Here is a 27,745-nt window from a genome sequence, read left to right as displayed (position 1 = left end):
ATGCCGACCTTTTCGTCCTCGTGAGCTACACGAGCATGGTTTGGTTCGAGTACACGACGAATCCCCGCATGAGAACGGCCGTGCAGGAGATAGGAAGTGCCATGGACGCAATCGCATACTCCCAGAACACGCCCAGGCCTCTCAGGGAGAGATACGCCCAGGCGAAGGAGTACGTTAGAGCTAAAATGCCTGTAAAGCTCGCGGCTGGATGCTCAAAGGTCCATGGGAGCTAGACCCGCACGAATAAAATGCCTCTTTGCAAGAGCCTGTTTTCATCCCCGGATCATTTTGTCAGTTAGTGTTTTGTTAGTCAGTTAGTGTTTGTTGTTTGTTGTTTTGTTAGTATCTTTTGTTTGTCATTTAGTGTTTTGTTTGCTGTTTTTTCAGTTAGTGTTTTTTGTTTGCTGTTTTTCTCAATATTTAAATTCTCTATACTTTTTAACTTCTACACTCACTCTTTCTTTTAACTTCCCATTCACTTTTCATTCACTTTTCATTCACTTTTCATTCACTCGCACTCTCTACACTCATTCACTTTTCATTCATTCACTCTCTACACTCATACACTCTCTACTATACCCTCATTCACTCATTACACTACTCTCTATTCATTACACTCATTACACTCTCTAACCCCTCTTTATCTTTCTCAGGCACAGCAGAAAACACGTTAACAAGAATACCTGAATTCTCAGTGCATTTATTTCTTCACTCGTCTACTCCAGGGCGTACTCTATCCCCCCAGAGCTCTCCATCCCCGGGCGGTCTCCCTCGCACATCTCCACGGGAAGACCCACAAGCCGCCCAATCACATCAGCACTTCCCTCGAGGATTTCACTCTCCGGAGACTTCCGCACGAAGACTCGCTTGCTCTCACTCCGTCCCGAAGCCCTCGATCTGACCCCGCGAATGAACTCGAGGACTCTCTCCATCCTCTCCCCGTCTCCCGACATCTTCAGACTCTTCCCGTGCGGGTACTCCTCCACCGTAACAGAAGGCATCCACACGTACCCCGGGATCTCTTCCTCTCCCCAGCTCCCCTTCATCACGTGGTAAACCTCCTCCGAGAGAAACGGGAAAAACGGGTGCACGAGCTTAACAAACTCCAGGGAAATTCTGCGGATATTCTCGACTCCCTCCGCGTCTCTCCTCCCCTTGAACATTTCGAGGTAGAAATCGCAGAATTCGTATATGAGGAACTGCTGCACATCGACTGCTGCCTTCATGAAGTTGTACTCCTCAAGGGCTGCGGATACGCTTTCCGCCGTCTCCAGGAACTTCCCTGCGATCCATGCGTCTGCCTCCTCCGCAAGCGAGTCCTTCCTCCGCGTGGATCCATCCCCCTTCTGAGCGAGAACGTACTTCATCGCATTCCACATCTTATTACAGAGTCTCCTGCAGGATGCGACCTTCTCCACGCTCAAGTTTACGTCTCTCCCCAGGGACGCACTCGAGAGAAGGGCGTATCTGAGGGCATCACTTCCGCAGGCTTCAATTCCCTCCGGGTACTCCTGAGAAATACTCTCCTCTGCCCTCTCCACCTCCTCCCGCGAGAGATTCCCTGCCCGCAGCTTCTGGAGCAGTTCCTCAAGGGAAGTACCTGAAATAACGTCCACTGGATCGATGACATTTCCCTTACTCTTGCTCATTTTCTCTCCCTTCGCATCCCGTACGATACTGTGGAAAAGCACAGCAGAAAACGGGCACTTTCCTGTGAGTGCTATCCCCATCATGACCATTCTCGCGACCCAGAAGAAAACGATATCCCTCCCCGTCTCCAGGAGGGATGCGGGGTAGAACTTCCTGAAGTCCTCAGAGGATTCCGGCCATCCGAGCGTGGAGAAGGGCCAGAGTCCGGAGGAGAACCACGTATCCAAAACGTCTTCCTCCTGCACGACTTCTCCCCCTGCCTTTTCCTCTGCCTCTTTCCTCGTTCTTGCGATGAACCACTTTCCGTCTCTTTCGTATGCGGGTATTCTGTGACCCCACCAGAGCTGCCTGGAGAGGCACCAGTCACGGACATTCTCGAGCCAGTTATTCCATGTCTTCCGCATTTCCTCAGGGAATATTTTCAATTCTCCCTTCTCTGATGCCTCCAGGGCCTTTTTTGCGAGTTCTCTGCAGTTCATCCACCACTGCGGGGCGAGAAGTGGCTCAACGACTTCTCCTGTGCGGGAGCATACGGGGATGCTTGAAGGATGGCCCTCCTCTGAAACGAGCAGGTTCATTTCCTGGAGGAGTTTTACTGTTTTTTCTCTGGCGTCGAACCTGAGGTCTCCCTTAAAAGGTCCAACGGTCATTCTGTTATTTTTATCGAGGACTGAGACCATCTCCAGGCCGTGTCTGAGGCCTACCTCGAAGTCTACGTGATCGTGTGCTGGGGTTATTTTCAGGAGTCCTGTCCCGAACTCTGTCTCTGCTGCTTCGTCGAGGAGGAATCGCATCTCCTTCTTCGTGAGGGGGTTAATAGCTGTTCCTCCCTTCAGGTGGGAGTATCTTTTGTCCCCTGGGTTCGCGCACAGGGCAGCATCTGCGAATATTGTTTCTGGTCTTGTCGTTTGGACGTGGACTTCCTCTGCCTTCTCTCCCACGCGGACTTCGTACTTTACGGTGTAGATTTTCCCGAGGGTGTACTCCTTCCCGTCTGTGAAGACTTTGCTGTACGGGGGGATTGGGCGATAGTCTACCTCCAGGTCGCTGAGACTCGTCTGTATCTTTGCACACCAGTTTACGAGCCTATTCCCGCGGTAAATGAGTCCTTCCTCGTAGAACCTGACGAAAGCTTCTGTAACGGCTTCTGAGAGGTTTTCGTCCATCGTGAATTTCTCCCGGGAGAAGTCCAGGCTTGTTCCCAGGGACTTAAACTGCTCGACTATTCTGCTTCCGTACTGTCTCTTCCACTCCCAGACGTGATCCAGGAACTTCTCTCGCGTCATGTCCTTCCTGTAGAGACTTTTCTTCTCCAGGGCCTTCTCCACGACGACTTGAGTGGCAATTCCTGCGTGATCTGTTCCTGGGAGGTAGAGTGTAGAGTATCCCTGCATTCTCTTAAACCGGACGAGAGTATCCTGGATTGATGCCATCATTGCATGGCCTATGTGCAGGGATCCGGTGACATTCGGGGGAGGAAGCGGCATGAAAAAGGTCTTTCCGAGGGAGACTTTTCCTGCGTACTCCGGCCGGAAAAAGCCCTGCTTATTCCACCAGGAAAACCATCCATTTTCCACGGATTTCGGGTTGAACTGCCCGCTGAGCTTTTCCACCTTCTTCAGCTCTCCCTCCGGGATGCTCTCGGCCTCTGCAAATTCTATGCGTTTTTTCTCTTTTTTTGGCTCCTTCTCGGGGGAGGCCTTTTTGAGCTCCATTTTGCTCAGGAACTTCGCCATCTTCGAGATTTTCTTCTCGAGTTTTGCGCGTTTTCTTTCGTCTTTTTCTGCTGCAAGTGCTGCTTGTAGCTCGTCCATTTTTCATTTTTCATTTCGCATTTTTATTTTTAGATGTTTGTCCCAGAGTTGCCATACTCCTGCGTGGATCTCCTGCATACGACGTGCAATTCCGTATACTGGCTTATTCTTCTGGATTACTTCGGGATTCGGGAGTTCTGGGCTATACTTTTTGGGGGGACTCTGATACACTATATTGACACAGTTTCTGCAGGGTCTTTCTTTTCTCAGGTTCTATTTTTTGGGGCTGTAACGGCATTTCTCCTGAAGGCGAGGAAAGTCTCTTCTTACAGGTTCCAGGAGGTGTGCACGAATGAAGCTTCTATTACTATCAATGGGATGCGCCATATCGTGTGCAGCCTAGTCTGCATCTCCATATTCGCGTGCGACTTCTCAATATATCCCCTGCACAAGTACAAGAGCAAACACTTCGGGATTTCTCTGATGGACTTTGGAGTTGTCGTTTTTATGTTCAATGCGGGGATGATCTCTGCAGTAAGCCATAAATTCCGCCCTAAAAAGACGCTCTACATGGGAGTGATGGGGGTTATACGGCTTCTCGTGATACTTTCCGGGTACCACTCAGATCCAACGGAGTATGGAGTCCACCTGAACTTCTACTTCGTATACGCAGCAGCTGAGAATATCAGCCTGCTCTTCCGGGGGATTCAGCCGTTATTTGGGGCTCTTCTTATCCTGGGAGGGCACGAACTCCTCATAAACCAGCGGGGATTCGCTGACTTCGTCTTTTTCTCGGGAAGAAAGACCTTTTTAACGGCAAATCGGGAGGGTCTTCTCTCGATTATGCCGTACACGGGAGTTCTTCTCCTGGGAAAATCCGTTGGAAAAATTTTATTCACTCCTAAGGAGACGGGAAGAAGGAAGTTTTTGCGTCTCTCCCTCTTCTACGGGCTCCTGCACGCGGGATATTTCGTGTTTTCGCAGTTTTCCTCGCCCTCACGGCGGCTCTGCTCCTTCTCCTTCATCGCTTTCTCGTGCAGTGCGATCGTTCTCCCGATGTGCCTTCTCTTTGGGGTCTCGTGCTTCTACCGGATAGAGAATATCGAGTTTCTCTCGGGCCTGAGCCGCCTTATGAACCCGCTTTTTCTCCTGGCTAATTTGTACGTTCTCCTGGGAAATGTGCTCTTTGACTGGGCTGCCTTCTCCACGGGGCAGGCCCATCTCTGCAATGCCGTATACCTCCTGCTTCTCTTTGGAGTTCCCGTGCACGCGTACAGGAAGGGAATTCTCAGGGTAAAATAACGGAATAAATCAGGTTTTGATTAAAATTTTCTCTTAAATTTAAAAGTATCCTTATATCAGAAGAGTTGCCCATAAATCCGCTATTTTCTAATGCGGACAGTACCTGAAATAGACCCAGAGTGAGTGAACACTATTCTCCACAGTATAAGCAGAACAACCAAATAAAAGCCCCAGGCAGAACCCCCGAATTACAGCCTATTTCTAACGGTATTTTCATCTCAGGTCTTCCCTCTAGAAGAGAGAAGAAATATCTACGGGCTGCGTCAGTATCGCTACTGCTCCGCCTCTTTCCTTGAGTCTTTCTCCCTCCATCGTATACTGCGATATAATGCACACCTCAGAGTTTCCCTGTCGTGCTAGTTTCATGATCTCCTCAGCCTCCTTCCTCTCTTCTGGGAGGTCTGACTTTATCAGGCCGTCGGAGAGTATCAGCGTCTTTGCAAGGTAGTTCTCGCACGCACATTTTACTTCCTTAACTCCAACGGCAATTCCCTTCGTGGAAGTTTCCTCCAACCGGTAGAAAGAATTCAGGGCTAAAAGATCGTTTCCCTTTCTAACGCCTTTCAACTTCCTGAGAAGGTCTGGGGACTTGTATATTCCCTCGATCTCTGCTGTATCCCCTCGGTGCGTATTCGGGGAATTCACTGCCTTCTTTATGAATACTACCCGGTCCTTCAGGTCCTTCTGCCGGCGGAAGAACTCCTCTGCCTCCTTCTCCGGAGAAACTATCACAAAAGCCGTTATATTTCCTTTCAGGTGCGAGAGAACCTGCTGGAATAACTTCTCCCGGGACTTCACCTTCTCGGGAAGACCCACTCTCCGCAGCGTATACTCAGTCCCCAGAAGGAAAGAGTATCCCTCCTTCCTGCAGATCAAGTACGAAATAGTCGCTTTGTTCTCTATCGTCAGCCCCTCAAGGACTTTCAAGCTCGCACTGGAGATGTGCTCCTTCGTCAGGGAGACTCTCTGGTGGACGGGAACCTCCAAAGTGTGGAAACTCCCTACTTTTGTGTGCTCCGTCTCCGTCAGGATCTTTCCCTTCACGAAAAGTATCCCTGCCGCCAAGTCCACGCTCACTTTCTCGACTTCAACCTCCAAAAGAAGCGTAACCCGGGTCTTGGACTTTCCCTCGACCACGCTTCTGTGCGTAACTGTCTTAACCCTGTCGTTTTCCTCGATTATCCGGTACATCTCGTATATGTCGTCCACATCCTCCGGGAGCACGTCCAGAAAGACGCTCCACTTCGTCTGCATCTTTTTAAATATTTTCATTCCGTGTTTATTTTCTGTTTATTTATGCTTTTGGAAGCACTCTTATGCTTTTTCTCTCTGGCCGTGCAGGTATCTCTCCAGAAGGAAAGTGCCTGCATCTTTATTCTGTGCAGAAACTCCGATATAGATGCCATCAAAGAGACAGTTTCTGTTTTTGAGCAAAGATTCAACAGGAAGTTCGGGTATCCCTACGTGGTTGTTAATGATGTTGAGTTTACGGATGATTTTAAGCGGGAATTTTCTGCCCTTACGAAGGCATCCGTTGAGTTTGGGAGGGTTCCGGAGGAGCACTGGTCGACTCCCAAGTGGATAGATAAGGGTCGAGCGAAAGAGTCGATGCGCCGTCTCGAGAGTGCTCAAGTGATATACGGGGGAAGCGAGTCCTACAGGCACATGTGCAGGTACTTCTCCGGATTCTTCTTCCAGCACCCTCTCACGCTTAAATACCGTTATTACTGGAGAATTGAACCTGAAACGAGACTTCACTGCGACATAGAGTACGATGTTTTCGAGTATATGCGGGTGAATAGGAAGAAGTACGGGTTTACAATCACTCTGCACGAATACCCGCAAACTGTAACGAGTCTTTGGAGTACTATACAGAAGTTCGTCTCTTCCTACAACACCTTCTTCAAGGAGGGCGAGTACTGGACTCTTCTTGAGCCGTTGAATTTGCACCGGTTTATAACGGACGAAATGCATACGCGGTATAATATGTGCCACTTTTGGTCGAACTTTGAAGTTGGAGACTTTTCTTTTTTCCGGGGGAAGAAGTACCGGATGCTTTTCGAGTACTTGGACAAGTCTGGAGGGTTTTTCTACGAGAGATGGGGAGATGCTCCGATTCATTCGATAGCTGCTGCCCTGTTCCTGCGTGCGGATGAGATCCACTACTTTGAGGATATCGGGTATACGCATCCTCCATTCACGCACTGTCCGAAGCCTTCCCTTCAGAAGACGCACTGCAATTGCACTCCCTCGACCTCTGTCGATCTATCGATGCCTCTCTGCATAAACCTCTTCAGGAAGACTGTGAAGATGTTGGAAAAAAGTGTACATTCTCGAAAATAAAGTCTATTATTAGAGTACACTTTCTTTTTTGAAGATCCCACAGAATACTATCATAACAGTATCATAGTATTCTAACGGTATAACAGTATTATACCCATAATGTAACTTCAGGTTATAGCTCCAGTTGTACTAGCATATTATAGAAGTATTCTAACAGTATTCTAACTTGTATTATAACAGCATATTATAACAGCATTCTAACAGTATTCTAACAGTATTATACTAGAAGATTATAACAGTAATATACTAACATATTCTAACAGTATTATACTAGCATATTATAACGGTATTATTCTAACACATTCTAGCACATTCTAACACTATTCTAACACCTAACACTATTCTAACAGTATTATACTAGCACATTATAACGGTATTATACTAGCACATTATAACGGACAAACTCCGGGATAAAGTGTAACTCCTGGGCCTTTGGAGGGATTTCTCTCGATTATGCCCACACACTCTGCAGGTACTCCCAGACGGTATCCGCCTCTGGGGATAGTATGAGCCTGAGAACCTGTTTCAGGTAGTACGCAATAACTAGAGAGACTATGAGTACAAGTAAAAATACCACAAAGAGAGAGGGAATCATGTCTCTCGTGAAGGAGTCGGCTATTGACTCGTGGATGCTTATTTTCACTCTCTTCTCCACTTGATCCAGGCCTCGAACGTACGATCTCTGCAGGGACTTGATCCTGGAGAAAAGCCTGGCACATTCCAGGGTCCCAAACTGTCTTTCCGCGAGATCAAAGGGAAGTATAACCAGCCGCACCCCCAAACTGTTCAGGTACGTGTTTACACAGCATTTAACTAAGGCTTTGTCCACCTTGCTATAGTCATCCATCCCCTGGACCACCTTCAGAACCTGAAAATTATTCCTGAAAACCGTTAGAAGAGCCTTCTTCTTCTGAACTATCGAGCAAAGTTCGCCCCACATTCTCTGAATGTTTTTTACTAAAGTTGAAACTTCGCCACTTCCCAGAGAGTGAATCTCCACGTGCAGGACAAGATATCGCATGATCTCCTGGAGAGTCTGCATTTTTGAGAGTTTTCTGTGCAAGGACCCTTTTCCCTGCAGATTCTCCGAGAGTTTCCTGCAGGTTTTCACCATCTTCCTGGAAGCTTCTATTTCCAGGGCTTTACACTCCTCCAGGCCCGGGATAAGCTCTTCCATGAGCTCGTAGTAGTACTTCTCCAAAGCCCGCGGGCTGTGAATGGCTGCTGCCAGGCGCATGTTCACCGTCTCGGAAACGACTGCGCCCACCCGAAATCGCGTCTTCTCGTCTCTTCCCGGGGGAAGACTCGAATTTTTCCCGTCGAGAAAAAACCCGTACGGATTTATAATTTTTGGAAGGGCTTTCCAGAGGCAGAGAAGTCTCGCTCGGTGCTTGAAGATCCCGCGGAGGATTAAAAGTGTCTTAAGCGGGAGCCCTCGGCTTGCGAGCATGTAAAACGTGTTTTCCCTGGGGTGTGGGACTGTTTTTCGGAACTCTTTGATAAAGTGCACGAGAAGTTCGGAGTTTGTGTGGAGGAAGTCCATTCCCTCGTCAAAAAGAGTTTTCCCCTGCTCCGAAGGCTCCAGGAGCTGAAAGTATCCGCACGAGGCCATTCCCTGCCGCCCGAAAATGCTCACTTGCACTGTATACGCCAGATCTATGAAGGAAAGAGCCGAAAATAAATCTGAATTTTCACAAAAAGATTTTATCCTGGAACCTGAATTCGCCATACCTGAAAGGCAGTTCAGGTACACCTCAAACTCAGCAGGGCCTATTCCTTTGTGGATGCACCAGATACTTTGGCTCCACACAGATACTTGCTCGTTCACTCTGGAGATGAAGCTTCTGTACTTCCCTCCGAATATTTTGACCTCTTTTTCCGTTAGGTTCGCGAAGAGAATCTCCACGGAGCGCTCGAAGGAGCCTGAGGAGGGAGGAGGAGGGTTTTCCAGGAGGCTCTGCAGGATTTCCACGTTTGGGTCGCAGGGGGACCAGAGAATGTTCTCTATAATGTGCTTGAGCACGTTCTCGAGCATTTCCGCAATTTCATCGTCTGTATCCTCAAAGCATGCGTATATTCTCTGTGTGAGGAGGGAAATGCCTGAATTTCGGGAAGTTTCTTGGGCTGTGCCTGAGCTGTTCCTGAATGCATTCTGGCGGTATTCTGCTATTATGCTGTTTGTGTCCACTCTTATGTAGAACAACTGCGCCTCTTCTGTCATCGCTTAATTTCTGAAAAATATTCTATCTTTATTTTTTACTTAGTGTGCAGCAAGTATTCGGTGATAGATGCCTGCCATTTTGGGTATAGTGCGCAGAAATTTATACTTATGGTGCGGTGTGCAGAAAGCACTGCTTTTTATACACTGTGCAGCAATTTATACTTATGGTGTGGTGTGCAGAAAGTTCGGGTTTATTTTTCTATTTTTATGCAGTGTGCAGCAAGTGCTGCCTTCTATTTATTTATGTACTTTTTTACGATGTCTTCTATGCTGTCTCTTCTTACGTATTCGGCCTCTTTCAATTTATTAAAATGGTCTAATATTTTGCTGTAACTTTTGTGCGCTTTATTTCTGTCTTTTTCCGGGGAACTGTTCTCTCTCTTTTTAGTGTCTTCTAGGATAATGTACGAGCTGTCCCAATCATCCATAAAAAATGCAAAAAAAATATATATATAACAGGCTTTACTTGCTGCGCCCTGTGCGGGAAGTCTGCCATTTAGTACGCCCTGTGCAGCAAGTTCTGCCAAGCACAGGACTTATTCCACACAGTCTAGCAAGCAGTCTATGCGCCAATTAGCACGCAGTGTGCAGCAAGTCCGGTGCTTACTACACAGGGCATACTAACTACTGCTAAATCCCAACAAAAAGCCTGTGTAAACAGCTCATTGCAAGACGCAAGCCGCCGTCCAGAGCTAAGCGGTGATAAACCCAGGAGTAGCCACCGCAGAGTATAACAGCAGCAGAGTATAATAGACTGCAACAGAGCACCGTCATAGCAAACTACTATAACAATATTATACTATAACAGCATACTATAACAACAGAATACTATTACAATAAGCTAGCATAACAGCATACTATTATAATCCAAATAGAACAGACTATTATAACAGCAGACTACTATAACAGCATACTATTATAATCCAAATAGAACAGACTATTATAACAGCAGACTATTATAACAGACTACAAAATTATTATAATATAACAACATACTACAACAACATTATAATACTATTCTAACAGCATACTATTATTACAGACTATAACATTATTACACTATAACAGCAGACTATTATAACAGCATACTATTATAACAACAACATTATTATACTATTATAACAGCATACTATTATAACAATATTATACTATAACATCTGCCCGTGCAAGTATGCGGGACTTCGTGTATTCTGGTGAAACGTGTCTTCTTTATTTCCGAACTCTACTTCTTTGCAGGCTTCTTCTTTGAGGCTGTGAAGTATTCTGGGGCTCTTGCCTCTGTTGCGGCCTTATCGAGGACCTCGTGGATGATTCCGACTCCGATTGTCTTCCCCATGTCTCTGAGGGCGAACCTTCCGAGGAACGGGAACTCTGCGAACTTCTCCATGACCGTTGGCTTTGAGGGGACGATGATGACTCTTGCGCAGGGTCTAGTTCCTGCTATTTCCGAGGGTCTGTCTGCGGTTACGACAAACTCCTTCCCCTTCTTCGTTCCTACGTCGCACAGCTGAGCGAATACGGTGCTTACGTGGGTTGCTGCGATATCCATAGTTGGGGCGTATCCTGCCTTTATGCACTTAACCTTTCCGATGAAGATGACGGTTGCGTAAGCAGCGAAAGCCTTCATGCACGGGTTCACTGTATCTGCGATGACTGCTCCTGGCTTGATCTTATCTGTGTCTGGGTTTCCTTTGAGGGTGAGTCCGCAGTTTTCTCCTGCCTCGACCTTCTTTCTTGCTGTCTTGTGGATTTCCATGGTCTTAATTTCGGTGTTTACTCCTACGGGTGCGACTGAGACCTTCATTCCTGCGAGGCAAGTTCCCGACTCGATTCTTCCTGTGTAGACCTTTCCGATTCCCTTAACTTCGAGGATCTGGGTCACTGGCATCCTGAGGGGTGCAGTTGTCATTCTCTTTGGGATTGGGTAGTAGTCGATAGCCTCTTCGAGGGATCTGATGGGGGTTGCTGTTGGCTCTTCTTCTGGGGTCCATCCTGCGAACCACGAGAACTTCTCGTCTGCTCCTGTGAGACCTATTCCCTTGAATCCTGAGATAGCTACGATGGGAGTAGTCTTCATGTTGTACATTTTCTTCATCTTTCCCTTGATGTTTTCGCTGATTTCTTCGAATCTTGCCTTTGCAGCTGCGTCTGATCCGAGGGTGTCGAGCTTGTTGATGGCTACGATGGCCTTAGATACTCCGAGAGTGTGAGCGAGTACGATGTGCTCGTAGAGAGTTCCTGTTTCTGTGATTGCTCTCTCGAACTCTCCCTGTGCTGCTGGGACGATGATGACTGCTACGTCAGCCTGAGCTGTTCCTGTGATCATGTTCTTCAGGAATCCTCTGTGCCCTGGGCAGTCGAGGATGTTTACGGTGTGCTTTGCTGTTTTTACGACCTTCATGGAGACCTGGATGGTAATACCAGACTCACGCTCTGCCTTGTTGTTATCGCAGAAGAAAGCGTAACTGAAAGATCCCTTTCCGTGCTCCTTTGCAACTTCCTCCAACTTCTCGAGGGTTCTCTTGTCGATAGCTCCAAGCTTGTAGCACAAGTGTCCGATGGTAGTACTCTTACCACTGTCTACGTGCCCAAGGAAGCATACGTTTATGTACTGTTCTTTGTTCTCTGTCATTGACATGGGATAAAAAAATTGCGAAATTTATTCTTTTATTTTTGCAAGAATTAAAGTAACTGTTTTCAGGCTGGGAAGACAGGGGTAGAAGGGAAGAGGGTAGGGAGAGGAAAAGGGAATTTGTAAAGTGTGCTGGGAGTGAAGAATGTGGCTGGAAATTTAGGAAGGAGAAGGGTCTTAAAAAAGTCCATAGAAAGTTCATGAAGTCAGAATGCGGGTTGAGAATAGAGAAATAGCTCAAGAACAACCCGAATAAGCAGCAGTCAGAGCAGTCAGAGCAGTAAACAATAAGAATAGCTAGTAAACAGTCAAAGAATAGCTATATTGTAATAATGAATAGTTATAGAATAAATGAATAGCTAGTTAGTAAACAATAAGAACAGTTATAGTGTAATAATGAGCAGTTATTTAGTGAAACAGGTCACACTTGGGAAATAAGCACAGATGACACTCTCTCGGGCGTGGGTTCTGTCCTGCACTTGGAAAATGACTTTTTGTTTTTATTTTATTTTTGTTTGCCTGGAATGTCTCTCTTAATAGGATACGCCGTGGCGAAAAAGTCCTACGAAAAGTACAAGGCAGGCGAAGACCCTCTCGTGAGCAGCCAGGATATCCTGAAGAATGGATTTTTAGACCCGAATTCCAACTATACGGTCATATCCTGTCGGGAGTGGGACGCCATAAACGCAGAGTTCCTGTGCGATGCAGCAGTTCCCGTGGGAAGAGTCCGCATGCACGTTACAGTAAGCCCTGACGGAATCTCGAAAGATTTTGCAGTCCCTGCAGGAGAGAAGCTCTTCAGCGTGATCCGAGTCGTTCTCTTCTCGGAGAAGATGTCCCTCGAAGAGTTCCAGCAGAACTTCGCCTGCACAGTCTCTCCCCCCGTGGGAATGGGAGAGTCTCTCGTGCGGGGAGAGTCCGCTGAAATATCCGTGAAAATCACGAGAAAAGTCTCTCCCGAGAGCCTGCAGGACGAGAACAGACCCGTTGAGTTTCGGAATGTGGGACTTACTTGCTACATGAACACGGCCCTGCAGGTCCTCCTGGGAGTCAGCGAACTCTCAGACGCCGTCCTGCAGATCTCCCAGGAGGAAATTCGCGAGTTCGCCGCCCGAAAAAACACCAGGCAGGGATACGACCGAGAAAAGTGCGGAGTCCTCCTGCAGGCGTATAAAGCCCTCGTTAAAACTGCGCGCAGGAGGGGAGACTGCCTTGGGAAGCTGAAGGAGATAAAGAGGGCTCTGGGAAGCATAGATCCGCGATATAGAGGATGCTCTGAGGAAGACGCAGGGGAAGTTTTCTCCCTGATCCTGAACAATTTCAACTACCTCTTCGAGAAAACCCCGTATGAAAGCCTTATCCCCGACCTCTTCGTATACACAGCAGAGTCCGTGCGAGTCCTTCGGAGTCACGGGGAAGTTGTTGGGAGGAAGGTGAAGCCTCTCTACAGATCCTTCGTCTTGAACGGGTCTTTTGGGTCGGAGGGAGGACCCCACGGACACGTTCTCGTGATCCATCGGAATCAGCTCATCACAACGGGACTCTGTTTATACCAGGGAAAAACAGTCGGGGAGATCCGGGAAAGCGTCAGCAGGAAGTTCCAGGAGCCGGTCTGGAAGGTCCTTGCAGTGCAGATGGAGGGAGAGCGCATCCGGAAGGTCCCAGATGCAGAGCCTTTCTCCTTCAGGAAGAACCTCCTGGAGCAGTCTTTCGTTTACGTAACGGATGAAGCCCTGGAAGACGCAGAATTTCTCTTTATAAGTTACACTCCGGGGATTGAGGGCCTTTCCTTCCTCGCATCTTTTTTTAGCGGAGTGAAAAATGTCTTCCAGATCCCGTTTCTCGTCCGGAAGAAGTGCAATATCGCACAGTTCCTGGGGGAGAACCTGAAAATAAAGAGGCGAACTGACGTCCCAAATACAGTCCTGGAGATAAAGCACAGCAGAGAGGAGACAGAGGAATACTTCGGGTCGATGGTAGTAGCACTCACGAATAAGTACTGGGATGCAGCTGAGCATATAGAGAGCATAAAAAACAGAAAGTACGAGGTAAGAGACTGCGTCCACGTGCAGTGCGTAGTAAGTAACTGGGAGAGTCCGTCCCGCGAGAGGAGGGAGGAGGAGGGGAAGGAGGTCGAAGAATTCACGCGTTTCAGAGGATTCTCGAAGTATTTTTGCGTTCAGCTTCCCGTGGGCCTGGGGAAGGGAGGGGAGAAGTTCGACAGGCAGAAGTTCTTCGTGGAGAAGGAGGGCCTTGTTTTGGACGGGGCTGCGTACTCTCTCGTTGGGATTCTGGTCCATCACAGCTTTGGGATAGGAGGGCACTACGTAGCATTCACACGGCGTGGGGGGATGTGGTACCACTGCAACGATAGTAGCATCACAAAGTCCTCAGCAAATGATGCAGCTTCCACGGGGTATCCGTACGGGATTTTATACAGAAGAGCAGACCCGTAGAAATAAATAGAGTCTTGCAGAAGAAAAAAGGCTAGTTTTCCTGTACGAGGGCAGAGTATTCCGTATTCTTTTTATTTTTTATTCTTGCAAATTTTTCAAAGAGCCTTGGAAAATGCTGTGCTTTCTGGAGGCGCTGTATTCATAGGAAATTAAAGAATAAATTCGGGTTATTCAGGCAGAGTTTCGAGTAGAGAATTATTTTTGTCATAAATTCGGGTATTGGCACTAGATGGAGGAATGGGGTATTAGAGGTGATGTGCCCTATAATCGAACGGAGTATTGTATGCTGAAAGCATAGTTGCTCGTAATTGTTATTGCTTATTCGGGTTATTATGAGACAAATTAAATACTGTCTATCTAAGCAGTAGAAAAATAAAAAAGGATATGATTTTCACATGATTACTTCCTGTATTACAACTATTACTCAGATATACTTACTGCTATTTCTGATGTGATCTATAATTTAGGCAGATCGTATTTCAGCGGTCTTTTTATGGCTTTATTTTCAGATTTATTTTTGCAGGAGAGACGCAGAATATTTGGCTGTTCGTGCCTGCTGAGTTGGCGGACAGATATTTTTATTTTTATTTCTTTCGGGATATGCTCTACTTCTACTTTATTTACACGATCACTCTCATGTATTTATACGTTAATTTGGGAACGGCCTTTTTATTTTGCAACTTCAGCGGGGACTATTCGAATCCCTTTATAGTCTGCGTATTCGGACTGTTCTGCGGGGTGCTGTACAGGATCGTGCGGCAGTGGCTTAAGATGGCGCATGTTGTGATGGGGGCGTATGAGGGATAGATTTTTCAGGTGATTTTTTGGAGTTCCCACAGAATTGGAGACGGAATGATCATTTTGATTGAACTCTCAAGCCTCTGAAACATGTAATTGATTAGTGCTCGCTAAAAGTATAAATACGCGAGACAATTTTATATAGAGAAATAAAATGCAGAAGTAATACCAAGGAATTCTAAACATCGAAAATCACGGCATTCAACAGTCGACATTTATAAAGCTCAAAAGGCTAATAACTCTTTATTGGAGCTTATCTTAGACCAAAGTCAAAGCATAAGCTGGACTTACAACATTTTGTATAAAGTGCAGTTTTCATCTCATTCTGATTTATTCCGTTTCTAGGGCGAGAGGAGACTGAGCTCGTACGGGAGGTCTCGAAAGAGGTTTTTAGGCTCCTCCGGGAAGGGGGAGGTTTCACTTCCCCAGTGCAGAGCGTGGGCTTCCTGGGCTTCCTGGAGATGGGATTTCAGGTGATTTTTGCAGCGGGTATTTTCGATTATCCGGCGAAGTGCGTGCTCGTAGGACATTCCCGGGGCGACTTTCGAGAGGGCGAATCTCCGGATGTGCTCATCCTCGCTCCCCACGGCCTCGAGGAGGGCACTCTCCGCACTCGCACACCCTGAATGACCCGCACAGATTTTTTCAGGGCCAAAAATTTCAGGTACTCCGAAAAGAGCATTTTTAACGGTTTCCGGGATGAGATCATGTTGGGAAAGCACGAGATCAGTGGACTCCCGGGATTTCCGGAAGAGGATTTGCTCGATTTTCCTGCGAGTCCGCATGCACGCACTCTCCCCGCGGATTTCGAGGAGAAGCTTCTCCTCGGACGCGTCGATGACGTTCACGCGGCAGAAGAAGACGAGGCAGGAAAAGATCCCGTCAGCACTCCCTGCCCGTTGGAAGTGCTGGAGACAGTCGAAAAGGACTTTTCTCGAATTCTTGCAAACAGATACTTTCGAGTACTTCGCATCCTCCCGGGAGTTTAGCGTCTCCTTGCACATTTTCTTTATGAGGACGGTGTAGAGCATAAGAGCAGTATTCCGCACTTTCCAGCTGCTGTGCGTGATCAGGAGGCAGGAAAGGAGGAAAAGAGACGGCTCGTACACGCGCATATCGTACTTGAAAATCCCGTCTGCAGAGATGCTCTTGAGGACGTTCATGAAATGGATGAGGTGCTTCTCCCCGCGGATTTTTGGCTCCGACTGAAAACTCCGGGGGGAAATGCTGAGTTTCACGAGGGGATGCTCGTCCGCGAGTGTGAGGGAGAGATTTCTCTGGACGGGCGTAAAGTCGTGCCGGTTCTCGATGAGGGAGAAGGCACTTTCCAGGCATCTTCTTATGATGTAGTGAGTAGCTGTTTTTTCCCTGATATTTCCCTCGGAGGCACTCACTGCCTTAAAAGCGTACGGAATTCCCCCGTCTCGACGGATATTTTTCAGGTCTCTCCGGAGAATCTCCTGGAAAAGGGATTTCGCCAGGGAGAGAGTCTCCTCTGGGCTGTCCCTGTGCACGAGGATGTTCTTCACCGCGTCAGAAGCCATCATAATCAGGCCCACGTGCCCTCCTACCGTTAGAAGTCCGTTTATAAGATCGTTCAACGGAGAAAGATCGTTTCTTGTGATTGCATAGACTGTCATAAAGGAGATGCACTCCCTGACAGCGTACCATCTCACCGCGTAATTCTCCCCTTTCTCGTGCACTCTCTCCGCATTCTCCTTCGCCCTTTTCTCGGAGACGTATATCTCCCGAGTCTGCAGCACCTGCAAAGAGGCCTGGAACTCCGGGAGGATGCACTCCCTGTATATCTCCCCCAGATCTGCCCGTACTTCCACCGTGTACGTTGACTCCACAGGAACTTCCGGAATTTTCAGCGTCTTTTTCTTCCTTTTTTCCGTTAAAATAACGGGATTCAGGCGATTTCCTTCGAGGAGAATCTTCTCCCTGGGGAGGGCATTGAATACGCTCCAGAGCACGAATATTTCCCGATGAACATCCTGACCCGGCTCTTTCCCCCGGATTCTCCCGACAAGTTCCCCGACAAATTCCGAGAGATTCTCCCTCCTCCGCAACTCCGCAGTGAACAGGAGAGTCATTCCGTGCAGGTCTGCCTCCCTCCCGAATAGAATCGTCTCTCTCACTTCCCTGCAAGAGAGGGATACGGGATACGTCGCAGATACTTCTCGAATCTCCTTATGCGCGTCTGAGAGGGCCTTTACAACTGCACTCCTCCATCTTTTCTCTGGGACGTACTTTCTCGTGATGCGATTCTCGACCAGGCCCTTCAGGAGGTGGACTCCCTGCAGGACTCGGCAGTAGTTGCTCCCGTGGGCCATGGAAAGAACTGTCTCCACCATCCTCTGGAAGTATCCCATCCTCCTAGAGACTTTTTCAGAGACTTCCCCGATGGAGAGAAGGTACTCGTGCTTCGTGATGACGCTATTCCGGAGGTTTCGGATGAGAGTCCAGAAAAGTGCTCGGACTCTCTTCTGGTTCTCGCACACGAGGACTATTTGGTTACTCTCCAGCCACTTGCAGGCCAGTTCGAGAGACTCTCCAGAGTCCCATCTCTGCACGAGACATTCGAAGTACTCGACGCGAACGTGCTCATTCTCCACGGAGTGACACCTTTCAACGACGAATCCTGGGAGATTCCTGGAGTCCCGAGCAAAAAAGACGCAGTTATCCGACCCACACTGTACAAGGACCTCAAAAACCCCTTTTCTATCGGACTCCTGCATTCCCTCTGCGAGTATTCGCACATTCCTGCTTCCTACACTGTTGAAATCCACCTCCTTCAGGGACTCTGCATATTCCCCGAACTCCGTCAGGAGAAGGAGTTTTCCCACTTTCTCCCCGGACTTCTTCTCGTTCAGGAGGAAAACATCGCCTGCAGAGAGAGAGCATTTCTCCTTCATCGCCAGCATAAGCTCAGTCCTGCTCTGGGGGGACCATCGACTATTTTCCAGCAGGAGAGAAAAGCCTTGGACTCCCCGCATCTCCTTCACCACGGACTTTACGACCTTCCGAATCACAAAGTGGGAATTTCCCATTGCCTGATCGAGAAGAGGCACTAGAGCCTCCTCGCACTCTCCAGGGGCTTCTTCTCCTGCAGGATTCGGACTATTCAGGTTATTCGGGTCATTCAGGTTATTCGGGTGCGATCTCCGCATCTGCTTCACGAGAAGGAGCAGTGTCTCGTATCCGACCCTTTGCTCGTGCGTGGTTCTCAGGGGGGATATTTCCCGGGCGAGTCTGGAGATGTTTTCAGGTACTTCCTGGGAATTTGTCAGTTGGCCCTTCAGGAAGACGATATAGTCTATCCCAGAGCACTCTTCCGTGCTTTCCACCGTGTTTGAGCACTCCCCAGAGAGAGCTTCTGCACACTCTCCGACGGAATTCGAGTGGTATATGTGGCCTCCGTGGATTTTTTCCTCCAAAAAAGCCGATTCTAAAACCTTCTTTTTAAGGTGCTTCTTGCAAAGGGCGTGCAAATCCGTCCCTTTTCCTGCGTGTGAGCTCTTCTTCTGCACTTTCTCCATAAAAATTTGTCAGTTCGCCGGAATTCTTAAATAGTTCTAACAGTTCACCGAATAGTTCTAGTAGTTCTAATAACAGTCAGAATAGTATATTTAGCACTGAATACTCTAGTTATCACTGAATACTCTTAACAGTCAGAATAGTTCTAATAGTTTAACAGTCAGAATAGTTCTAGTAGTTCTAACAGTTTGAATAGTTCTAGTAGTTCTAATAGTTTAAATAGTTCACTGAATAGTATGAATTCTCTGAATACTCTAAATAGTTTAAATAGTATGAATAGTTCACTGAATTCACTGAATACTCTAAATACTCTAAATACTTCACTTAATACTCTGAATAGTATGATGAATTTATCGGTGAGGAACAACTGCAAAGACCAGATGCTTTATTTATACACTCCCGGGCTAGTTTGCGCGGAAACTCAGTGCAGCCAGGCAGGATATGCCCACGATAGACCCTGCAAGCAGAAAAACAACGAGCCAAAGGGACGACTCCTCCTCAACCTCTACATCCATGCTGATCTCCTCCTCGCTGCTGCATGAAGGCGTATCCCGCAAACTTATCTCCAAGAACTCTCCGTAGTCAGAGTCAAACTCTCCCATGGAAAAGAAAAAAGTACTCCATAATTACCCAGGCAATTACGGGACAAAGTACAGGAGTCCCTCCGAAGAAGAAATAAGTCCTCGCTCCTGCAGGGAGTTCACATACCCCTCCAACTCCTGGTCCTCCAACTGAAAGTTTCTCTCCAGGGCTGCCTGCAACTCCTCGCTCGACATTCCCGTCTTCTCTTTGAGTATCCGCACGATACGGGCTTCAATCGCACTCCTGGAGTACGCGTACTTCGCAGCAGAATTCTCACTGAGCACATCCTCTATCTCCGGGACGAATATTCCCACTTTCTTCTGCGCAGAATCAAGGCATATCTCGTACTTTCCGTTAATTTCAACGACTAAACTCGCACTTTTCAGGGTCTGAACCTTCCGGAGAACAAGGGCCTGCGTCTCCTCCGTGCACTCGACCATCAGCGCCCCCACGAGCTCCTCCAGCGCATGAGGACCCACTCGCACGAGGAGAAGAAGGATCGATCCCTGGATCACGTCGCACTCGATCTCCGTCTCGTCCAAGTGCAGAGTCACTGGGGATACGGTAGGACAGAAAAAAAGCGTATACTTTCTCCCCTTCTCCGTACAGTACTTCTTAACGGACTCCCACATCTCCTCCAACTCTGCGGGAATGTGCATCTTTACAATGGGATAGTTCCACCGCGTGTACGACAGGAGGAGGCACTCCGTCTCCACCTCGGGCTTTGCCGTTCTGAAGTACATCTCGCTCGTGGCGACGTCTTTTATGCAGAGCAGGATCTCTTCGAAGTTGCTCACATCGTAGGATTCGCACAAATTATAAAGTGTACTTTGATCGATATAGTCCGAGAGGGTTTTGTGCAGCTTTAAATTTTTCTTGAGGGAAACCTCTCGATTCTGCTCTATCCGCCGAACAATCACGCAGATAAGGCGCTTCTCCACCGTCGAGGGACTCCCGAGGATGAGCCTGTTCTTGACCCCCACCGAAAACTTCACCCAAAAGGCAGGCTTATGCGCGGGAATGCAGGAGACGAAGAGAGACATCTCGAGGACAGGCTGTTTGGGCATTTTCATGTGCGTATCGATCGACTCCAGAAGGTCGTTCTCGAAGGCGCTGGAAGGTTCTTTCATTATCCCGTGGAGGCGTCTTGCGACAATCATCTCAAAGACTCGTCGGACCTTCTTCGAGGACCTTGGCATGCAGCTGAAGTGTTTCCCCATGAAGATGCAGAACTTCAGGAGGGACTTGCAGTCGGAAGTTTTCTCTATGACCTTCACGCACATCATCAGCACCGTATTCATGAATATGTCCTTTCCCCTTGCAGAGTTATCTATGAAGGAGTAGAACGGAGATATTTCTGCGTGCGTCTTCTTGTTGATTCCACTTCGCATCATCTTCGTGACAAACCCTTCAATGAACGTCTTCAGGACTTGGTCGTCTACCTTCTCCTCCACCATCCGGTAGAGATTTCTCTTGTTTCTCTCCTTTCTCTTGAAGAGGCTGTCCACAGCTGCGAGCTTGTAGTATATCGCTGCGTGGGACTCGCCCTCCTTCTTCGTCGCTGCGAACTTTGCGATGCTGTTGAGCAGTTTCTTCAGGGACTTCTTCTTGTTCGCTATCTCGCAGACCCGAATGTACGACTGGACCATCACCCGGAGAGTTTTCAGGTGTCGGTAGTAAACGCTTTTATCCAACGGCTTTTTCACCTTCATCTGCGTGTACTCCCGCAGGCCCTCAATGAACATCGGAACTATCAAGTTCTCTCGGTCGCTTATAAGCATCGAATAGAGTCTCTCGAAGTAGAGCATTTTCAGCTCCATCACATTCGCATTCGATATTTCCAGGTTCACGCGCACGAAGTACCTCGAGAGGAAGGAGAGCATCCTGCATATTTTTTCATTTGCCCGAATATATGCGTCCACAAAACGAACAAAAGTCTCCAAAGTGTAATCTGCAGGGAGCCTTTTCAAATGCTTTATAAGAGCCTGATCGTACAGCTTATATACCTCCGCCCCCTCTATTATGTACTTCTCGTGCGTATTCTCCGTGCAGTACAGATATACAGCATTGTACCCATCCATGAAAACCCTGCACAAATTCTCTCCCTCTGGGCTCCGCATCATCGTATCGATCGACTCCTTTACCACGGACAAATACGTCTCCTTCTCTGTGTCCATTATTTCTCGCATGTATTTCATTTCTTTTGTATTTTTTTGTTCGAAAAATAACCAATGGGATACAGAGTACTTGTAACTGGCACGCCTGGGGTGGGAAAGACCACTCTTTGCAGGCACCTGAAAGAAGTACTCGGGTGCAAGCACCTGGAGATCAGCAGCATAATCGAAAAAAAGAAGCTTTTCACCAGAAAGTGTCCCGTCTACGATACGCTGGAGTACGACTCCTGCGCGGTCGAGGAGTACCTCCGGAAAAAGATGAAGGAAAAGGGCAGCTACATCGTGGATACGCACGATCCCGAGTGTGTATCCTTCGTGAAGTTTGACGTAATCGTGGTTCTATCAGCAGATCCCGGGGTTCTGTACGAGAGGTACAGGAAGAGAGGGTATAACGACACAAAAACAGACGAGAACCTGCAGGTGGAGATAATGGAGGTCGTATACAACGATGTGATAGAGTGCGTCTGCGAGGACGAGGAGGAAGTATCCAGGATCATACGCGTGGAGACGGCCTCAAAGGAGAAGACAAAAACTCTCGAGGAGATTCTAAAGGAGATATCCGAGAGTCCAGAGTGGAGCCAAATAGTCCGAAGCACCCCAGAATAAATATAGATAGACGAAAGACTCAGCCAGGACTCCCATTTGAAGCTTGGATTATTTATTTCTTCATTCCCTGTACATCTACAGGAGTACATCTACAGAAGTACATCTATAGGAGTACTATTCTAATTGCATTTACCCTGTACTTACTTCGTACTGCTTAGACTATTCGTACTTACTACGTATTTACCCTGTACTTACTTCGTATTAATTCGTATCTACTACGTACTACTCTACTTGCATTTACTCTGTACTTACTACGTACTTACTTCGTATCTACTCTGTAATATTCTACTTGCATTTACTACTCTACTTGTACTTACTCTGTACTACTCTACTCTGTACTATTCTAATTGCATTTGCCTCGTATTAATTCGTACTTACTTTGTATCTACTCTACTTGTACTTACTCTGCACTTGTGCTATTCGTAGAAGGTGGGGAGTCTTCGATGGGATATTTCGTACTGCTGCCTTCTATAGTGTATGCTCTCCGGGGATGCAAATGTGTCCGCCCGTGCTATCCTGAGAAGAGCTGCAAACTCCTTCTCCTCCATCCGGGGAGTGCTTTTGTTCTCGAAGAAGTACTGCGCAGACGCTTTTAGGATCGACCCAGTCCCCTGCGACCGAGACAGTCCCCGGTACATCCTCTCCAGAAGCGAAAGAGCAAGCTTAAAGACAAAACTCACCCCGAAGTACGCGATATGATCGAAAACAACTTCAATTTGCCTCCTCTGGAAGAGAGTGCTGAACAACCCCAGAAACCACGGGCTTACAAGCACCTCCAAATCGATCGACTTTTCTGCGAGGTTCTTGCAGAGTCCCGGGTACTTCTCCCTCGCAAGACCCACAAAGACGGAGAGATCTCTCCCCAGGCCGTATATCTCTGGCCCCGTATACCCCGGGAGTATCCGACTGAAAATATGAACTATCCCAAAGAAAGTCCCCGTTTCCCCGAGGACTCTGTAGAGAACAGACGCAATCATCCCGTGGGACTGCAGATACTCCCCCCCTGCGAAGGCTGTAAATGCGCACAGAAGTCTTCTCATGCTCTCAACATCCGCAGAGTCTCCCGTGCAGACTCTAAAAGCGTCTTTCTCTGCCTGTTCGTATCCCCCGTAAAAGACTCGCTTCGACTTCTCGAGAGAGTTCTCGTACAGATCCGGAGTACTCGCCATTCCGCACAGGCAGAAACATCCCATCCACACGAAGGGTCTGCTGTTCCTGCTGGGAGAGGGAGAAGTTTCCTCTGTCTTTATGCAGACGTATATCCTGTACTCGGACGTACTCCCCAGGGCCCAGTTACTTCCTCTCTCGAGGTCGTACTGCATTCTGTGGGAGATCCGGAGCATATCCAGGAAGACGCTGAAATACGCGGATTTGAAGGATCTATCGTCCTGCACGAGCTTATTCAGGAGAAGGTGCACGCCCTCAGAATTTCCCACGCGGAAGACGAACTCCCTGCAGTTTGCGTCCCGTATCGTGAGGATTCCCTTCCCTGCGAGTTCGACCTTCCGGAGCATGCACAGCGGAATGAGGAGATACTTCGGACTCTCCCGCACGATCAGAAAGTCTTCAGTCACGGAGATACTCCCGGACTCGTGCATTATCACGCACTTTATTCCCTGCCCGTAGAGGGGAACTGTCGCACAGACTCGCTCGGAGATTCGCCTCAGAACGAGCTCATTCGGGGCGTCTTCCTCCCCCACGGGCTGCAGGGAGAGCGTGAGAACCTCCTCTGGGAGCTCTGGGAAGGGCGACACTTCGAGAACTTCTGCGCCCTGCTCGGAGTCGTTTTCCGCGTGAATTTCTACTTTTCCGGTGGAAACGACTTTTCTGATCTTTTTGTACGGGACGACCTTCTGGGAGCTTCTTGTGAACACGCAGAGGCCGGTACTCCCTAAAATCACGACATTCTCCGAACTCTCGTACGCCTTCACGAAAACTCCCACGCAAAGACCGAGGGAGACGCTTTCAAAGAGTCCGGGGAGACCTTCCTCCGCCCACTTCAGGAGTCTATCGAAGGACCAACTCCCGCACAGGACGGAGTCACTCTCCCTATCTAGAAGCCGGTATCTTCCTACAGCGCACTCGGATATGTACTCCCGTGCTGACCTGTACGTGAAAGAGTTCGGAGTATCTTCTTTAGTTCTGTCTTCTGCATCTGCAGGTCCTTCCACGTTCTTTTCTATTTTGTGGGTCTTTCTTTCGTACACGCGTATCCACATAATTTTAATTTGAGAATTTATTCAGTTCATATTCGGGAGTTTCTTGCAGAGTCGCCTGTACGCTTCGTGCACGTGGGACGGAAGCAACTCCCCGGAGTCCTCCCACGCCTCCTGCACCTCCTTCGCCTCCTCCACGATTTCCGAGACGAAGACTTTTGCAATTCCGCTGAGGACTATCGAGAAGTTCGGATTGCACGTTTGCTCCAGGACTTGGCTCACAAACTTCCGGATTCCGCCCTTGTTGAAGCCTGTGCGCCTGAATTTAACGTATCTTTTAAGCTCTTCCTCCGTTAGGTTCCTGGTTTCAGCATTCCCAGGGCCCTGGTACTGCTCTTCTTCACTCTCTGAGCCAGCTGCCCCTCCTTCGTCCTCTCTCATATTATTTCTTCTTTTTTTTCGTGCATGATTAATTCTGAAGTGCGCAGCAGCATAAAACACGCTCTCACGGGGTACAGGGAGGGAGACAGGCCTATTCTGGAGGAGCTGGGGGTAGATTTCAGCGCCATAAAAAGAGACTCTCTCCGGATATTCCTTGTAAACAGCCACTTTGCGAAGGAGACAGACGACATGGTAGGACCGATTCTCTTCCTGGCGCTGTACGGGGCTCTGCTCGTTCTCCGGGGAAGAGTTCACATCGGGCATCTCTACTACCTCTCAGCACTCAGCTGCATATTCGTGTACGGTGTAACTGTGCTGATGAATAGTACTCCTGTGAGTGCGCTGGGAGTAGTGAATGCGCTCGGGTACTCCCTCATTCCCGTGCTTATTTTCACGGTGGGAACGCACGTAATGCCCTCCTGCAAAACCCTCCGGATCCTGATCGGGTGCGGATTTTCCCTCTGGGCTACGGCCGTAGCAGCAGTTGAAATCACGCGGAGATTCCGCATCGAGGAGAAGGGGATCCTCATAGGGTACCCGATATTCCTTGTGTTTACGTGCCTTGTAATTTTGTCCGTTGTATAGCCTTTGTCCGTTGTAAGGGCGAAGAGATTAAAGAAAAAATGTAATCAGATCCAGTGACATTCAACATTACCTTCAGACCGCCCGTCATTGGGTATCATCATCTTACAGGGGAGCAAAAGAGAAAAAAGAAAAATAGAAAAAAGAAAGTGCGCACGCCCTCCACCCGTACAACGGAGTGAATAGCACGACCACAATCACAGGGCAGGAAACTCTCCAAAAAGGGCGTACTCCGAGTGCGGAGACTCCTGGTGAAGTTTCACGGGGAGAGAAAAATCTCGCATCACCCCAGAATTCAGGCAGACAATTTACTGGTTTTGGAACATTCGCAGAATAAATACGAGAACAACCCTTTCCCCATGAGACTGCGCTACGCCATTATCCTGCACTGTGCACTCTCCCAGGGAAGGACATTCGATGCCTCCCCCACAGGAAGTACAGCCTTCCCCGAGAGAGAAGCTTCTTTTTGCGGGGATACGTCCGACTGCGGATCCTTCGTAGAGAAGTCCGTGAAGTTCCCGCACCCGGAGGAGCCTCTTCTCTTCGAGTGCGGCCCAGAGAGTCCCGGAGAAAGTAGAATCCCCAGGGAGTCTCCTGCAGGAAGTTTAGAGGGAATCCTTTCCCGAGAGAGAAGCACTTTTCTGTGGCGACTCTTCGGGAGTGTCACCCTCTCGCAGACTCCGTACGTGTGCAACCTCAGAAAAAGCCTGCACGCAGAGACGGAGCCAGAGACCCCGCATAAAACCCTCCTCAACCAGACGCGAGAGATTCTCTCCACGTGGTACCCGAACATCCTCGGGGCTTTCTACTTTTTCGTCGTTCTTCTGAGCGTTGCTAGCACGTACCGCCTCGACGGACTCGAAGTCTCGCACTCCGTGAAGGCAGCAATACGCGAGGGAACAGAGCATCTTCTCGAGTGGGCCCGGGAGAGAGTTTTCCCGCAGGAGAGAGTCCTTTTCTCCCCCGAAGTATCTGCGTATCTCGTCTTCACGCACGCGCAGATTCTCTCCGGGAACTTTCTCCTTCTCCCGTCCCTGATCGAGGAGGAGCCGCTGCGAGTCTTCGAGGCTGCCGTGCGCGAGAAAGTGCAGGCGCTTGGGATGCGGGGGAGCGAACTCCCGAAATGCGTCGAGTCTTTCGCGGGGATCTGCACGGGACAGTCCGGGATTCCCTCCTCCGGTGCATACGCCCTTCTCCGGCGCCTTCTTCGCCTGCATGCGACTGTTTACTCGTACGAGGGCATGAAAAGTGCGCTGGAAGATGCTTCTCTTCGCTGCGTGTCCGTGGACCATGCGCGACACGTCCTTCTCTCCTTCTCCTCGGATCTGACGGGGCTTCTCCTCGCGACTCGCCGGCACTTCTCGGAGTCTGCGTCTCTCCGCGTGCTGTGAAAGAATAAAGTAGCGTCTTTTAGAGTAGAGCGAATTTATTGATCTTCCCTGTCTGGGTCTAGGGCATAGACCCATTCTCTGCAACATCCACTTCCGGCCTCGTTTTGGTGCGCGAGCGTCTTTTACTTCAGATTTATTTCCTAGTTTGTCTCTGCGCCTCCTGTGAGCACTCTGTACTTCTCCTGGACTCTTGTCTTTCTCTCCTCGCTTGTGAGCTTTCTCGGCTTATTCTGGTACTTCGACCTGTCTACTGCTGCTCTCTCCTTCTTCGGGAAGGTGTCCTGCCTGATGAGGGCGAATGCCTGCTCGTACTTCTGCTCTATTTCGTCTGCTGTGACTCCGTTCTTAATGTACTCTGCGAACTTTCTGTTGTACTCCTGCTCGTCCTCCTCCTGCAGTTTCCGCATGTAGTCTGCGACGTGTCCTCCGAAGATTCTGCTCTTGAGCTCCTCTGCGTCGAGTTCTTTGCTCTCCTTGTCGAATCCCACGAACTTATTCGGGGAGTGCGGGATATAGAGTCCTCCATCGCAGGCTCCCTTCATAGCTGCGAAGACTTTTGCTCCTTTTGTGGATCTTGCGAGTCCGAGGTCGAGGTAGCACCTGAACGCCTTCGGTCCTTCTTCGTTATCTGACTCCAGGTACTCTTCTCCGTCGAGTTCCTCCTTTCCGGTGTAGTCTTCTGCGAGGCCGAGCTTTGTGAGCATCTTTCTTGCGCAGAGGAAGCCTGTAGCGTATGCTGCTGCGTAGTTTTTAAGGCCGAAGTTGATTCCGTACTTCTTCAGCTCCGAGGAGTCTGCTGCACAGATGACTTTATCTCCGACGGTGTACGCCTGTATGATCTGGCATATAACCTTCTTGTTCGTTATTCTGACGACGAATCTAGACTTGACTTCTCCGTAGTTTGCCTTGTTGTGTCGGATTAGGTTATGTCTTTGCTGGTAGTCTGTTTTTCCTTCTCTTCTCCTCCTCAGGGGCAGCCTCGTTCTCTTCATGTGGGCTCTGTGGTCTCTTGCTTCTTCAAATGACATTTTTCTGCTGGGGGTTAAATTTTGCAAAACTAAAAAGAAAAAGACGCTCTGAAAAGTTTAAGCTTAGGCTGAAGTTTAGGCTGGAGTTT

At 48.6% G+C, this 27,745-nt stretch overlaps 16 protein-coding genes across 16 annotated transcripts; 7 read left to right on the top strand and 9 right to left on the bottom strand.

Annotated features, from left to right (window-relative positions):
- On the top strand, positions 1 to 233 carry NEMAJ01_1810 (uncharacterized protein; the record flags this gene model as incomplete). Its single annotated transcript, XM_047915648.1, has 1 exon — positions 1 to 233. A coding segment is annotated over one exon (233 nt), but the record flags the coding sequence as incomplete, so codon positions are not given.
- Positions 234 to 716: 483 nt separating this feature from the next.
- NEMAJ01_1841 (valyl-tRNA synthetase) lies at positions 717 to 3,464 on the bottom strand (the record flags this gene model as incomplete). Its single annotated transcript, XM_047915679.1, has 1 exon — positions 717 to 3,464. The coding sequence occupies one exon, from the start codon at positions 3,462 to 3,464 to the stop codon at positions 717 to 719; it is 2,748 nt and encodes a 915-aa protein (XP_047771636.1).
- A 33-nt stretch (positions 3,465 to 3,497) lies between these two features.
- NEMAJ01_1840 (glucosaminylphosphatidylinositol acyltransferase) lies at positions 3,498 to 4,706 on the top strand (the record flags this gene model as incomplete). Its single annotated transcript, XM_047915678.1, has 1 exon — positions 3,498 to 4,706. One exon carries the CDS (start codon positions 3,498 to 3,500, stop codon positions 4,704 to 4,706), a length of 1,209 nt encoding a protein of 402 aa, XP_047771635.1.
- Positions 4,707 to 4,937: 231 nt separating this feature from the next.
- Positions 4,938 to 5,960, bottom strand: NEMAJ01_1839 (protein pelota; the record flags this gene model as incomplete). Its single annotated transcript, XM_047915677.1, has 1 exon — positions 4,938 to 5,960. The coding sequence occupies one exon, from the start codon at positions 5,958 to 5,960 to the stop codon at positions 4,938 to 4,940; it is 1,023 nt and encodes a 340-aa protein (XP_047771634.1).
- Positions 5,961 to 6,002: 42 nt separating this feature from the next.
- On the top strand, positions 6,003 to 7,049 carry NEMAJ01_1838 (alpha 1,2-mannosyltransferase; the record flags this gene model as incomplete). The annotated part of the gene is made up of 1 exon (XM_047915676.1): positions 6,003 to 7,049. One exon carries the CDS (start codon positions 6,003 to 6,005, stop codon positions 7,047 to 7,049), a length of 1,047 nt encoding a protein of 348 aa, XP_047771633.1.
- Positions 7,050 to 7,500: 451 nt separating this feature from the next.
- On the bottom strand, positions 7,501 to 9,270 carry NEMAJ01_1837 (uncharacterized protein; the record flags this gene model as incomplete). The annotated part of the gene is made up of 1 exon (XM_047915675.1): positions 7,501 to 9,270. The coding sequence occupies one exon, from the start codon at positions 9,268 to 9,270 to the stop codon at positions 7,501 to 7,503; it is 1,770 nt and encodes a 589-aa protein (XP_047771632.1).
- A 1,222-nt stretch (positions 9,271 to 10,492) lies between these two features.
- Positions 10,493 to 11,908, bottom strand: NEMAJ01_1836 (elongation factor 1-alpha; the record flags this gene model as incomplete). The annotated part of the gene is made up of 1 exon (XM_047915674.1): positions 10,493 to 11,908. The coding sequence occupies one exon, from the start codon at positions 11,906 to 11,908 to the stop codon at positions 10,493 to 10,495; it is 1,416 nt and encodes a 471-aa protein (XP_047771631.1).
- Positions 11,909 to 12,426: 518 nt separating this feature from the next.
- NEMAJ01_1835 (uncharacterized protein) lies at positions 12,427 to 14,358 on the top strand (the record flags this gene model as incomplete). The annotated part of the gene is made up of 1 exon (XM_047915673.1): positions 12,427 to 14,358. The coding sequence occupies one exon, from the start codon at positions 12,427 to 12,429 to the stop codon at positions 14,356 to 14,358; it is 1,932 nt and encodes a 643-aa protein (XP_047771630.1).
- Positions 14,359 to 15,497: 1,139 nt separating this feature from the next.
- NEMAJ01_1834 (uncharacterized protein) lies at positions 15,498 to 18,698 on the bottom strand (the record flags this gene model as incomplete). Its single annotated transcript, XM_047915672.1, has 1 exon — positions 15,498 to 18,698. The coding sequence occupies one exon, from the start codon at positions 18,696 to 18,698 to the stop codon at positions 15,498 to 15,500; it is 3,201 nt and encodes a 1,066-aa protein (XP_047771629.1).
- A 636-nt stretch (positions 18,699 to 19,334) lies between these two features.
- On the bottom strand, positions 19,335 to 21,476 carry NEMAJ01_1833 (uncharacterized protein; the record flags this gene model as incomplete). Its single annotated transcript, XM_047915671.1, has 1 exon — positions 19,335 to 21,476. The coding sequence occupies one exon, from the start codon at positions 21,474 to 21,476 to the stop codon at positions 19,335 to 19,337; it is 2,142 nt and encodes a 713-aa protein (XP_047771628.1).
- A 33-nt stretch (positions 21,477 to 21,509) lies between these two features.
- On the top strand, positions 21,510 to 22,058 carry NEMAJ01_1832 (adenylate kinase; the record flags this gene model as incomplete). The annotated part of the gene is made up of 1 exon (XM_047915670.1): positions 21,510 to 22,058. One exon carries the CDS (start codon positions 21,510 to 21,512, stop codon positions 22,056 to 22,058), a length of 549 nt encoding a protein of 182 aa, XP_047771627.1.
- Positions 22,059 to 22,474: 416 nt separating this feature from the next.
- Positions 22,475 to 24,277, bottom strand: NEMAJ01_1831 (uncharacterized protein; the record flags this gene model as incomplete). The annotated part of the gene is made up of 1 exon (XM_047915669.1): positions 22,475 to 24,277. One exon carries the CDS (start codon positions 24,275 to 24,277, stop codon positions 22,475 to 22,477), a length of 1,803 nt encoding a protein of 600 aa, XP_047771626.1.
- A 21-nt stretch (positions 24,278 to 24,298) lies between these two features.
- Positions 24,299 to 24,655, bottom strand: NEMAJ01_1830 (transcription initiation factor TFIID subunit 11; the record flags this gene model as incomplete). The annotated part of the gene is made up of 1 exon (XM_047915668.1): positions 24,299 to 24,655. The coding sequence occupies one exon, from the start codon at positions 24,653 to 24,655 to the stop codon at positions 24,299 to 24,301; it is 357 nt and encodes a 118-aa protein (XP_047771625.1).
- Positions 24,656 to 24,679: 24 nt separating this feature from the next.
- On the top strand, positions 24,680 to 25,240 carry NEMAJ01_1829 (protein YIPF5/7; the record flags this gene model as incomplete). Its single annotated transcript, XM_047915667.1, has 1 exon — positions 24,680 to 25,240. One exon carries the CDS (start codon positions 24,680 to 24,682, stop codon positions 25,238 to 25,240), a length of 561 nt encoding a protein of 186 aa, XP_047771624.1.
- A 356-nt stretch (positions 25,241 to 25,596) lies between these two features.
- Positions 25,597 to 26,628, top strand: NEMAJ01_1828 (uncharacterized protein; the record flags this gene model as incomplete). The annotated part of the gene is made up of 1 exon (XM_047915666.1): positions 25,597 to 26,628. The coding sequence occupies one exon, from the start codon at positions 25,597 to 25,599 to the stop codon at positions 26,626 to 26,628; it is 1,032 nt and encodes a 343-aa protein (XP_047771623.1).
- A 140-nt stretch (positions 26,629 to 26,768) lies between these two features.
- Positions 26,769 to 27,656, bottom strand: NEMAJ01_1827 (large subunit ribosomal protein L5e; the record flags this gene model as incomplete). The annotated part of the gene is made up of 1 exon (XM_047915665.1): positions 26,769 to 27,656. The coding sequence occupies one exon, from the start codon at positions 27,654 to 27,656 to the stop codon at positions 26,769 to 26,771; it is 888 nt and encodes a 295-aa protein (XP_047771622.1).
- Between the last annotated feature and the right edge of the window lie 89 nt (positions 27,657 to 27,745).

This window comes from Nematocida major (genome assembly GCF_021653875.1).
Source record: "Nematocida major strain JUm2507 chromosome Unknown 2435, whole genome shotgun sequence".
NCBI lineage: Eukaryota > Fungi > Microsporidia > Nematocida > Nematocida major.
Note: the sequence above shows the minus strand (reverse complement) of the source record. Positions and strands in the feature narration are given on the sequence as shown.